The sequence below is a fragment of the Mchenga conophoros genome, linkage group LG1, assembly GCF_057382185.1.
Source record: "Mchenga conophoros isolate Kocher_MC1m ecotype Shallow Benthic linkage group LG1, M_conophoros_male_GT1.1, whole genome shotgun sequence".
NCBI classification, from domain to species: domain Eukaryota; kingdom Metazoa; phylum Chordata; class Actinopteri; order Cichliformes; family Cichlidae; genus Mchenga; species Mchenga conophoros.
Window position 1 is genome coordinate 7,024,866 of NC_140526.1, and position 12,745 is coordinate 7,037,610.

Below are 12,745 nucleotides of genomic sequence, written 5' to 3' on the forward strand. Positions count from 1 at the left end.
GAGACCTAGCTTTATGATTATTCTTGATTCTGTAATGCCATTATCACAGATATAGATCTATATTTTACAGATTGGACTGTGCGTTCAGCAGTGTGGCATGTATTTTGTTTATGCAGTTCTAGTTCAAAGAAACCAGTTTTTTTTTAAACAAAGTACACGTGAAGTGCATTTACTTTACTTGGTTATTTTTACTAAGACACTGTACTCCCTCAGTGAAAACAGCTGAAAATGATGCTAAGAAAGCAATTAACCAAAATAGTGAAGTTGCAGCCCAGCCAGCAAACCAATGATCTCACTAAAGCTTTGTAAAGCTCAGAGGATCTGCTTAATGCAACTATTTTTACACTGACATACATTTTTTTACACTATTAATTAAAACTGCTGTAGCTGAATATTTCCTTCATCACTCTCGACGTAAAACAGTTCGTCTTTATCTTTATTTCATCTCTTCTGTACAACCTTGCAAGACTGAACTATGCAGACTGAAAAATCTGAGAGACAAAACAAAATTGAGATATTTGAAGTTTCCTGATCCTATGTAAATCCTCTAAGACTTTCATTTGTGTTTGGCTTCGTCTTTGTGCCATAATATCTGCTTTCTTCATCCCAGTATGATTTTTTCTTTTGCCCCTGTTGCCTTTCCAGTAAAAAGGAAAAAAAAACTTTTTAAAAGGAAGATTTGCATGTTAATGGATCTTAGCAACAGCAGAGGCCCTCTCAGCACTGTGCTTTTCAGTTTCCCATGCTCTGCTGCAACAGTACATAATAAAAACAAACAAAAAAGTAGTATTTCACATGGCCCTAAAATTTCTTCTGCCCTCAGTCAGATTAAAACCCATTCCAGGAAGCTTGTTTGGATCGGGTTGTAAAAAGAGATCACTGATAGCAATGTATTAGTGGAGGATTAACATGACTTTCACCCTGGTTTCTGTGCACAATAAAGCTTTAATCTAGGCTCTGCTTGTGAGGCAGGGCTGCCGGTTGGGCCAATGAGACGCTGCCGTGTCTGCAGAATATCCCCGCACATGGGTGTTTCCTGTGGTGGCGGAGGTGCTGGGGCTGGGCCTGGCAGCAGACTGCGGTGACAGACGCGCCCCTGGGATTCCACCTGTCAGCCACACAGGCACTAATCGACAGGCTTCCTATAAGCTGAACTCTCTGTCACCTCTCTGTCAAATCTTCATCATCTCATTCGTCTGATGACTTCCCTCTGCCCACCCCCATCCTCTTCTTATCCAACGCAAACTCCGCCCATCCGCCTGCCTGTATAAAACACACCAACACCAATCCTCCATGCCTGCTGCTCCCAAACAACATTCAGTCTCATGTGTAAAAATAAAGAAAATTGGTTTCTTTTTGCTTTAAGGAATAATCCAAAATCTTCTATGCAGCTTCTTATTAAAACAAACCCCATGAATCCCGCCCCTCCCTCAACATCCCTGCTTTTCAGCTTTAATGTGACAGAGGTGGGCTTTAATGTTTGGTAGTAATTGGGTGGGAGAGGGAGAGACTGTTTGGGAGGAGGAGGAGGCGGAAGGGTCATGGTCAGGTTTCTCATGGAGGTTATTCTGCATCTGTCTCTTAGCAACGACAGACCGCTCTTTGTACAGTCCTTGAGTTGATTGGTGTGTGTGTGTGTGTATTTTTTTTCCCTCCTTGGTCGCTGAAATGTTTTGCGAGGGGGGCTCCTCAGCAGACAGGCTTCCTCGCATATTCAGTGCTTTTAAGATTTTGTTTCCATGAGCGTCAGATGGGCTCGCTGAGGCGTGGCGCTTGCTGTATCTTCACCTCCACGGGTTTACATTTGCATTTCTCAAGTGAGGGTGAAAAAAAAAGACAGAAATTGAATTTTTTCAGTGAGCATTTGAGACCAATGCTCCTTTAATGATGATTGTGCTGTGAATCTTAATAACCTTTGCCGGCATAAGTTTTGGCAAACGGTGTTAAATGATATGGCTGCACGGCTAAAGTTTGGTGGTTTGATGTTGTCATGTCTGCCTTCTCTTTAGCTGGTATAAGGTGAAAGGGCAGACCGGGGTCAAAGGTCATTGAATGGATCCAGGGGAACCTCTTGAATCTTGCCATCAGCTTCAAGGCATCTAAGCAGGGAGCTGGAGTGGCATGATGTCAGTCTGAACAGGATTAGTAGGGCAATTCGGGGACAAGGAAAGGAAATAAGAAGGAAAGCCAGAACTTGGCCCCTTCTTCCCACAGCTTAGGTTTGCCCACAGATAAACAAATGAGTACAGTAAGCAAAGTTCACCCATTTCCATGTGTAGAAGCACAAAATGATGACAAAACTGTGCTTTAGTTTGACCTAATTTACTGACCAGAGGGAACAAACATATCTGAAACAAGGCGTTTTTCACAGTATAACGTATTTCTGGGACTTTATTACAAACAAAAGTAGCAGCAATTCTAAACTGCTGCTTTTGATCACTTGCAAAAGATTTAAAAATATGTTTCTTTGATCCGACGGGGCTTCCGTGTTAAATGTGTCCCAGAAACTTCGCTTTTGAACAGCTTTTCCGCGCAAAATGTGAAACTTGTTCTCAGATGTTTCAGGTCCCTTTAATGCCAGTTTCCAGACAGATGGAGCCCCATTTCGGAAACAAACGTGCTTTTAAGTCTTCCGATCACACTTAATCTCTGTACCAAGCCAATGGACTCTTTACTGACTTGTACAATCATTTATGTTCTGTTAGCCCACTGTATGGGAAGACGTTTGTATTTAGAATTAAACACCTTGCTCTCAGTAGAATATAAAAATGTCCTCAGAGAAGAGGAACTGTTTACCTTCACTCTGAGTCTCTTTGGCGGTATCAAATGCAGCCACTGTATGTACGCTGAAAACAACTCTTTCCTCAACGGGACAAAGTTCAAGGCTGCAGTTCTTTAAAATGCTTCACAATAAAAGCACAAAGTTACACTAAATATTAGGGGGAAAATGGATATATCTCTTACAGAAAATAAGATAAAAAGTTCAGGCGCCCATAAATAAATAAAATGAACGACTGAAGTAAATATACAGTAAAGATCGAAAGATCGATTAAAAGACCAAGCTTCCTTTACTCGCACATAAACCCTGCCTCACTGTGGGAGCATTTGTTTCTTTATTTTTCTTGTTGTTTTCCTGCTCTGAAACTTCTTCTGCTCCCTTTTTCGTTTCATCTAGTATTTTGCTTTGTTGTTTACAGCGTTATCACAAATACACAATAAATTTTTTTTATTAGGATATTTTTCCAAAAGAGAATTTTAAGCAGACACGTTCAAAAGTCTTGTATTTTATTTTCACATTATTATTAAAATAAAATTTAAGGAATGGTCAAAATTGTTTTGTTTTTATGTGGCTAAAAAAGTCGGTGGAAGTTGATTTGAGAACTGAAGGTTTTGATGTGAAATTTTAACATAAATATGTAGAGGAAATATATAATATAAAGTGTGCTGTAAAACTTGTCAACACATTCACCTGTAAAATGTTTAAATGCACAGAGATAACAGTTATTAACTGGGCTCCGTTTCAAGAAATATTTGAATTATCAAATCATTCCAATAGTTAATTTAAGTGTCGCAGTTTCTTCCCGTTCGGCGTAAGAACCCACTGAAGTCCCACAGTAAGCGGTTCAATTCAACCAACGCAGAGAGACATAAAAGAAAAATATTAGGGATCCAACAGAAAGGCGCATTCCATAATATATTGACAGCTTTCCGTTTTTCAAAGTAAAACCACTTTAAAGGTGCATTGCCACCAAAGAAGAAGAGGAAAAAATACAAAACTGAATATATTAATTGTTTGTTTCTGGCGAGAAAACACAGGTGACAAATTTTCTTTAAAAGAAATAATATTTCAAATATTTTCTGGATTTCTATAATGTTAATAATATATCGATATTATATAAAAGTTAAGAGATACATTTAAATGTTTAACTTATAAAATTCAAAACAACATGGTAGCTTTGAAAGTGAAATTTAAAATAAGAATCCCTTCAAAATCATAGTTGATTAGAAAGATAATTAATTTAAAGCGCTTTTATTTAGAAAATAAAGGCGCAACGTTCCAGCAACTCAACTGAATTTCTCAAGAGTTGTGTTTTGTACTTTTATTAAATCAACCGTTTTGTCCACCAGGCGTTCTAAAAATAAATAAATAAATAAATAAATAAAATGTGAGAGGAAAAAAAGTCAGTCTTGGTCTTTTCTTTAAATAACACAGAGCGGGTGGAAAACTTGCAACAATACAGTTTTTTAATCTTTTTATATTTTATGCACATTGAGTTACCGCGTGTTTAAATGTACCATATAAGAAACAGTATGTACGTGTATGTGGAATTATCGATCATTCCAACAAACGGGAAATACATGAGATGTTATGCAATTTATTTTTCTTCGCTTCGCTTCTTAAATCTTATTTTTCTGGAAACATGTTTTTAACACACATATATATATACATATATATTTATATATATATATATATATATATATATATATATATATATATATATATATATATATATATATATATATATATATATAAACTCAGTTTCAGAACTTTCTAACAGCGTCCACATCTTGATTTTTTTTTTTTTTTAAATCAAGCATTTCAGGAGGTTTCTATTCGAGAAGAACTGCGCAAAAGCTTCGTGAACTACATTAATCACAGCACCGCGCAGGAACCCGGACAACAGGTAGGTCAGTGTTATTTCATTTGTTCAGTAAACTATTTATAAGCATTTGCGCTGCATTTCTTAAAAAGCTATAAACACTCCGACAGTAATGCTTCCTGAGGGCTTGAGCATCATGGTTCACTACTTCTCACTTGACGATGAATATTAATATTTAAAAAAAAAAAAGATCTCAAGCGATATGACTGGCTGCACGCTTTCATCCTCGAAAGCTGATTGGCTAGGTACAAACCACGCTGCTTGATAACTGATCCAGCTCCTGTGCTCGTAGAAAACAGCAGAGAGATGTTTCCCCCCTTATTTATTACTCCGGTCAAGAAAAAAGGCAAAAACGTGGCCGCGAAGGAAAGTCCATTTGAGTAGTGTCGCGTATTGATCTCAGGCTGAACTCTTTTTTCCACCACCACATAAAGCCTGGACACTCTTTTCTCATTATCGTCTCTTTGGAGCTGTACGTGTGTGGGAAAATGCTCCATTGTTTTATGTTGGCCCTTGGGCCCAGAACACCCAGGGGCCGACGGGCACCCAGCTTCGGCCTCCTCAGGGTAAACTGTAGTGACAGAGCACGCAGGGCCCCCTCATTAGCTCTGTGTTCATTAGAAGCAAAGAAGCTGATTTAATCTTCTCTGTCCTCCTCAATCTGGCACCACAGTCACGGTTTTAACTCCATTTTCATTCTCTTATGAAGAGTTTAACCAGCTTTTTTTTTTTTAACTAATAGAAGATTTAATAGCAAAAAGAGCTGTCAGCGGGTGCTACTGACAAGTTGGAAAAGCAGCTTTACCTTATTTGAAGACAGACTTTTATTGTAGTATTCTAAAAAGAAAATGTTTTTATATCATACAGTTTTCTTTTGCATGTGTGGATGTACTGATACAGCCATACTACAAGATCATACTAGGTTTTGTCTTAATAGTTAATTTAAAACTATTAATAAGTTATAAAAAAAAAAAAAAAAGCACAGCTACAGGCTACAAGCTGCAAGCTACAAGAAAAGGATGTAACGTGACACTCTTTGTTCCCTCCCTTTAGGTGTTTTCTTAAGTTGTAAAGATGTTAAAACTGAGTGATCAAGCCCAATATAAGATAAGTGCAGGAGAAAAGTTAACTGTTTTCCTGCAGGTTGTTAAATAAGGCAAATGTAAATACAACCTGACATTCACATAAAGCTTTCACTGTCAGTGGAAGCAATTAGTTTGATTAAAACGCCCAATTAGTGACAATATTATAGTAAGAAATGGGCTCCAGAACACCAGACAGACTCCACTTGGCTTACGTTTCCTTACTCCATTGCAGTACAAAAAAATCAAAATTATAACGGATGCGCTCCCTTGTGTAAACACACTTGATTCCTGTTGGAAGGTGACAAACATGAACACTGTTGAGCTGAAATGACGAAATAAAGCAAATACACTTTATTTATAAATCTTGAGTTATAATTTAATACGGTACCAATATGTTAACCAATATGCTTTCACAGTACATCAGAGTGGTTGTCAAAAAGAAGTAAACACAAATACACTCACACCCACACCCACACACACACACATGCACATACACTCTAAATTCAGCAATACCCTGCAGTGGTCTGTTGTGCCATTAAGTGGCCTGGGCTCATTAATGCATGAGTTATACTGAAATAAATTTGTTTCTTGGCCTGGGAAATTAAGAGATTGTAGTTATTATAGACCCAGTGCTCTTAAAATCTCTGAGGAAGTCAGTGTAAAAGTCCAGGAAACATAAATTCATTAGAAGTATTTGGTAATGCATTTGTCCTTAATCTCGTAGTGTCATTCGTGTTCTTCTTACCTGTCACAGGAATATGATTTGGACTTTAACCCCTCTAAATATAAAAAACATTGGATTAAGCTATCCAACAGTCAGCTCACCGCCATGATTAGCCTCTCAGTTCAGATGAGGAAAAAAACAGAAAAGTTGAAGTGTGACAAAAATCCGGGAGAGACAAATTGCTTTGAAATAGGATTTTAAAGAGTTTAACTGGAACATTATGGCAAAAGGGAAATAATCGTATTAGCCAAGAAGTATAACGAAGAAATGACTAACGCTTGGCGCAACCGAACACTGAGCATGAGAAGTGCAGTTCTGAAATGTTTTTGCTGTTCTCATTCTTTGCATGTCAATAAGAAAACCAGAATAAGAAAACAAAGTAACTAAAACAAAGCATCAATCTCACCTTTCTGTCTCTATGCAACCGAGCAAAAAGGTTGAAGTCAGAAGAAGTCGGGTTTCAAACAATCATATTAAATCTTTCTGAAATGTTCCTTTAGTCCAAAGTGCTATGTCTGGAAGGTATGAAAACAACAACAACAACAACAACAAAAAACAGATCAACACAAGACGATCCCTGCAGTTTTCTCACTAGCTGGGGTAAAAATATGTAAAACATAAAAAAAAAGAAAAAGGGAAAAAAAAGAAAACAAAAAGGATCCAAAACATAATTTACAAGCACGATAAATATACACACAGGTCCAATAAATATTGTTTGTTATCCCAAAAACCATAGACTGTGAGAGGTCACCACACTGCAAAAAGATGTCCATCTTAACCAGTCATTTCGTTTACTGACATTAGTTCCCTTTAAACAAGTGAAAATTTCTGCCAGTGCGGTCAGATCATTTCGTCATTGGTAGATTTCCTGTATTTTATGGACCCCTCTAAAAGTGGCATAATGGAAAATAAGGCAGCTAATACCTCCGGTATGATGAAAAAAGCAAATTAAATTACATTTTTACCCTTAAGATACTTTAGAGAATTTAATTCCACTGGCAGTTTTTTCTCTTGTTTAAATCAACAGAGATTTTACTATTTGAAATGACTTGATTTGAAAAGTGGGACCCTTCCTGACCTTAGTAGCACCACAGCAGCTTTTATTCTCTATTGAATAGCCATGTAAGGCCAGTTGAAGCTGCTACCAGAAAGCAGCATGTCCCTTATCAGAGTTTCTATGGGTGTTTTCCCCACCAGACGGACGAAGAAAAGCTGCTCTATGACAGAAGAAGAGACGCTGCGGAGGGAAGGCAAGCGAAGCAGCAGCTTCCCAAACCTGTTAGGCTGGTTGGGATACTGGCTCCTCACATACTCTTCTAAAGCACACTGCGATTTCTCCTGGAGACCCTCCACATGGGCCACATCTGATAGACCACAAGCATCTACAGAGAGAATGTAACACAGAAACAAATAGGCAGAAGAGAAGAGGTCAGGACCAGTGGTTCAACTGGGCATCTGAAAAATACTTCAGTTTCACGTTTATTCAGTGTTAATACAAAATCACCAAAACTCGCGATGGTACAGTCTGAATGTGGAGTTAGATGAAAAGTTACAGTGATCGAAAGTCAAAAAAGCACCAGAAAAAACAAAAATCTGTAGGTATTACTATTTACAGATATTATTTAAATCCCTGGGTAAGACATTAAAGAAGAGGTCAGGGCAGCAGAATGCCAAATATTAGTGGATGCATTTAAATATTTTATTACTTTGTAAACAGATTTGAGTGAACCTCACTAAGATGGTATCAGAACCATCAACCATAAACACAGAACACCCAATAAACTAGTTAGTCAGACATGGTTGGGTAAATGTAGAGGTTTAAAAATGTAAAATTGGATACTGTAAGAGCGCAGTGGCAGGTTGAAAATAAAACATATAGGCAAATAGTTGAGGTTTGTCAATCTGATGCCATCTGGGATCAACAATGGTGCCACTGCTCTCATCCAATCAAAAAAAAAGAATACTCAGGGCCCAGACAAAAGGAAGGAAGCACGGCAAGAGCATTGATTGCTCTGAGTCATTTGCATTTCAACGCACACCAGACTCTTCTGTCTGTACTGTAAAACTGCAGGCCGGCTGGAAACAGGGGTTAAAGCAGGACTGTCCCAGTTTAAAAGGCACGTGCTCACATGTGCTCACATGCTCACGGGGACTAAAATAGACCAATAGGAAACCTTCTTTGTTTATTTTTTTACTCTGCTGCTACTTGTCCTTTTGAACCCACTCACAATCTAACAACCAAACATCCCTCTGTCATCTAAAAGGCTGTGAAGAAACTGGCATACATTTTGCATTGCAAAGTCAACTAATAGTTCCCATTGCTTTATGAACAGTACAAAAAAAGCTTCTTTATGAAGATATTTTCAAATTTAAAGATGTAAAGAATAAAATGTATTATGCAGTTACATTTACATGCTATGATCGTTTTTAAAACAGTGGCAAGATTTAAATATAAAAATTTTCTTTTTAAAATAAAAAAAAAACCTCTAAATTTTAAGCCTGAAAACAAGTTTTTTTCACTTGAAATTATATATATATATATATATATATATATATATATATATATATATATATGTATGTATGTAATAAATCACTCTGCTGAGGCACCTTTTATGTGAAGCAGCAGTGGAATATAGATGCTGTCAAATGTTTAACTCAAACCCATTTGCATAACCTATTCAGGCAGAGTATTTCATATTTTAAGGGCTGTAAGGATTTGATGCCGTTTTAAGACCATCAAACTCACTCACTCACACTTCCTCTTCAGTATTATTTTAATGCAGATAAACTGTTGCTTCAAGATCTGACAACTGTATGAGGTCACTTAAGTTCACTATGAATTCTATCAGAGGTAAAGCAGCTGGCTCAGGTTTAAAGGGAGTACTTTTCTAGAGCAAATCCAACATATATGATTTGTATTCCTTTTTTAATGACCGTTTATAACGATATCAGAGGATCATCAGACTTATGATCATACTAAAATCTGCAAAAGAATTATTTTATATAGATTTTGCTTTTAATACAAATTATTGATTTTTCTTTTTAGCCCCCCTCCCCAACCCCGAACGCACAGTTACCGAGTGTTATGCAAACTATTATGCCACGAGCAATAAAAAAAAATCTGTAAAATTATTTTTATAAGATTTTCTGTCGTTTTTTTTGGAAATATTTATTCCTACGTTTTTCGGGCGATTTTTAAGTAACGTTCTCGTCCGCTCGCATTAATTTTGTTTTCGCTACATTTGGAAAATAATTTATTTAATTAAATTAGGATTTTAATTTTGATAGCGGTTGTTTTCTTCGTGATGGTGGCGGCACAATTCTCCTTAGATTTTAAGCTTGCGTGATTTCGCTAAAATGTCAGCCACAGCGTGTGTGGGGGTGAAAAGGTAAAGTTTACCTGTGGTGAACAGCACGATGGCCTTAATGCAGCTGTACTCCGCCGAATCCACGTGCAGCACCTTCAGCTTCTCCACCTGCTCCTGGAAGACCCGGATGTGGTCCATGAAGGCCACCACCCGGTCAGCAGACATTGGGGATGCGTGGAGACCAGCAGCGGCCAGTAGCGGGGCGGCGTGGACGGGCATGGAGCACTGGGCGGCGTTCAGGACGAACAGTTCGCTCCAGGTGAGGCGAAGAAGGGCCACCTGGTCCGGCACCTGCAGGTCCGGGAAAAAAGGGATGTTGCGGGCCCACTCCACAGCGCTGAAGAGCATCCGAGCCGCCAGCTCGCAGATGTTCTCAATGCCCAGGATGTTGTTGTTCTGCAGGCACTGAGAGCCAAACCTGGAGGTCGGGTAGGGTTCGGCCCGCAGCAGCAGAGAGATGTACCCCGACAGATAGGAGTGACACTGCAGAGGATCCCCGTTTGTCAGAGCAAACTGGCCGTGATATGACTGGGTTGGTATTCTGCCTCTCTGGACAGCTGGAAGAAAGAAACGGCAGAAATGCCACATCACGCTAGAAGGCGATTAAAACAACGAAGATGACATTTAAAGAACCCTAAAACTAGACATCACGCACGGGACGTCATTTACAACAGCATATGTGAATTAAAACCTCGCGCTTATTTTAGTCAGATTAGGCTGGGATTCCTTTCTAATGTCAGTAGTGAGCTAGCTTATGGTTGGCTGGCTCTTCAGAAGTGGACATGGATAAGTGTTGTGGACAGCTCCTGGAAAGAAATGTCACATTCAGCTCGGTGTTGGGAGATCTAGAGCACAACCTGCAGATAATGGCGTGTGAGATTTTTTTTCCTTTCCCCCCCTCTTTTCTTTTTCTCAGCGTGTTTCTGGGTATTCAGTAGCGTTGCATTTTTTTTGTTTCAAATGTATAATTGCTCCAGTTCACAGCCCAGATTCCGTTTTCAGTTAATGCTCTCTAATATCATCAAGTGAGTAGGCTTATTGTAACTTAATTATTTATTTTTTGGCTGTGAAATCTCTAATAGCCTAAACTTTAATAAACTTTCACATTTAGACAACAAAGCAGACTCTTAGTAGACTAGTGTAGGCTGCGGTCTGGGCCTAGTGCTGTATATGAAAAGCATGCATAATGAATAAGAGCAGACACACATGGTCCGCACGAGCACATCATTTAAAAATGTATTTTACATTTTTATGGCTACAATTTAAACGAAAAAAAGGCACTGAAACTAAAGTTAAATATATCTACTGCCGAATGTGAACTCCTGACATTTAAAGCTTCTGCAGACTCACACTCACCGGGGATGATGGACATAAAGCGGAAGGGGAGCAACAATAGTGCACCTAACATGCTACAGGATGCTAGCGGGAACATCTGTAATAATGTGTAATATTACACACTGAGGTCTACACAATATAAAGCTATAGTACCCGAGACAAAATAAATAATTATACACCGCGTATTTTAAAAAAAAAAATATAGACATTATTAAATGAATAAAATATCCCTAGTGTCAAACAAAGGCAACATGTGGCGATGGTAAGGCTCCTGGGTCCACAAAGAAATATGTAAACATAAGCTAGGCTACACATATGTAGCATCCACACAACTAGATATGGGGCAGATATGCGTTCAAACATAAAAGAGTGCTGCATGTGAAAGTGTTATGGATGTGATAGTACCAGTAATAACAGTTTGATGCCAGCGCGTACCTTCTCTCCTCATGCCGACTTTGAGGCATTTCTTGAGGCGACAGTACTGGCACTGGTTGCGGTGGTGCTGGTCTATGGGACAGTTCCTGTTGGCCCTGCAGGTGTAGGTCAGGTTTCTCCTGACGCTGCGTTTAAAGAAGCTCTTACATCCTTCGCATGTGAACTGTCCATAGTGCTTCCCGCTGGATTTATCCCCGCACACGATGCACTCGATCTGCTGGCTCTGCTGTTTGTCCATGGACAAGGAGGAGGAGGAGGAAGAGGAGGTGCTGTTGTTATTGTTGGTGGTGGTCGCGACGGTGTTGCCGGACGGATTGGACGGCGGTGCTCCCTGAGGTGCAGCTGCTGTTTGGGGTATTTCCAGAGAAGGCGCCGGGTTCATGTGTCCCGTCAGCTCTCCGGGCAGAGACAGAGGTGCAACCTGAGACACCGGGGAGGAAAGAGTCCCCTGAGAGTCCCCGACCGCCTCGGTGTTTCTCCACGCTACCATCGCCATTTCGACTTTCTCCAAAACTTTTTTTGCGCCCAACTTCGTTTTTACGCGATAATTAACTCACACGTACTGTCGGCATCAATAGCTAATACACAGTCATGGGAAACTGCGGCATTGTTTGACGAAACGAAATACAATTTCAAATAAAATAAATAAAAGCGAGCTCATAGGATAACGGCAGAAAATTAAAACGAGTTCACAAGTGAAGATTGAGCAGTCACCCAGAAGCAGCTGCTGGCGCGGACAAAATCCAAAAAGACAGCTTCATTCAAACCGTCATAGTGCGCTATAGCATCCACAGAGGGGGGGAAATAAAGACGGAGCCATCCACACAGGGAGGAAACGTTATCCCCAAAATATACAATCTGATCCTTTCTGTTCTGTGTGTCCAGCTTTAAACAGAATGCCGTGCGAGCAGATCCTTCATTAGGGATGGAGTCACGCGACCAGGCTTTCCAGACGCTCCCTGCTCTCCCGATCAGTAAGAAGTTACATTAAAAAGACATCAGGGAGAGAGAGAGAGAGAGAGAGAGAGAGAGAGAGAGAGTCAAAGAGGGGGAGTGATGGATGTTGATTTTGACGATGCTTTGCTCCGGGACGGAGGAGGAGAGTGATGCGCCCGCACGTCACCGGCTGTGAATCGG

At 39.5% G+C, this 12,745-nt stretch overlaps 1 protein-coding gene across 2 annotated transcripts; it reads right to left on the reverse strand.

The window, feature by feature from the left end:
• Positions 1-5,446: 5,446 nt before the first annotated feature.
• Positions 5,447-12,681, reverse strand: LOC146582828 (COUP transcription factor 2-like). 2 transcript variants are annotated; one of them, XM_085295832.1, is made up of 3 exons: positions 11,579-12,681; positions 9,871-10,395; positions 5,447-7,852 (listed from the first exon to the last, which is right to left on the reverse strand). In XM_085295832.1, the coding sequence occupies exons 1-3, from the start codon at positions 12,102-12,104 to the stop codon at positions 7,578-7,580; spliced, it is 1,326 nt and encodes a 441-aa protein (XP_085151958.1). In that variant the 5' UTR covers positions 12,105-12,681; the 3' UTR covers positions 5,447-7,577. The 2 variants fall into 2 exon arrangements, with proteins under 2 accessions (XP_085151958.1, XP_085151995.1); XM_085295869.1 differs by having other exon boundaries at positions 11,609-12,678.
• Between the last annotated feature and the right edge of the window lie 64 nt (positions 12,682-12,745).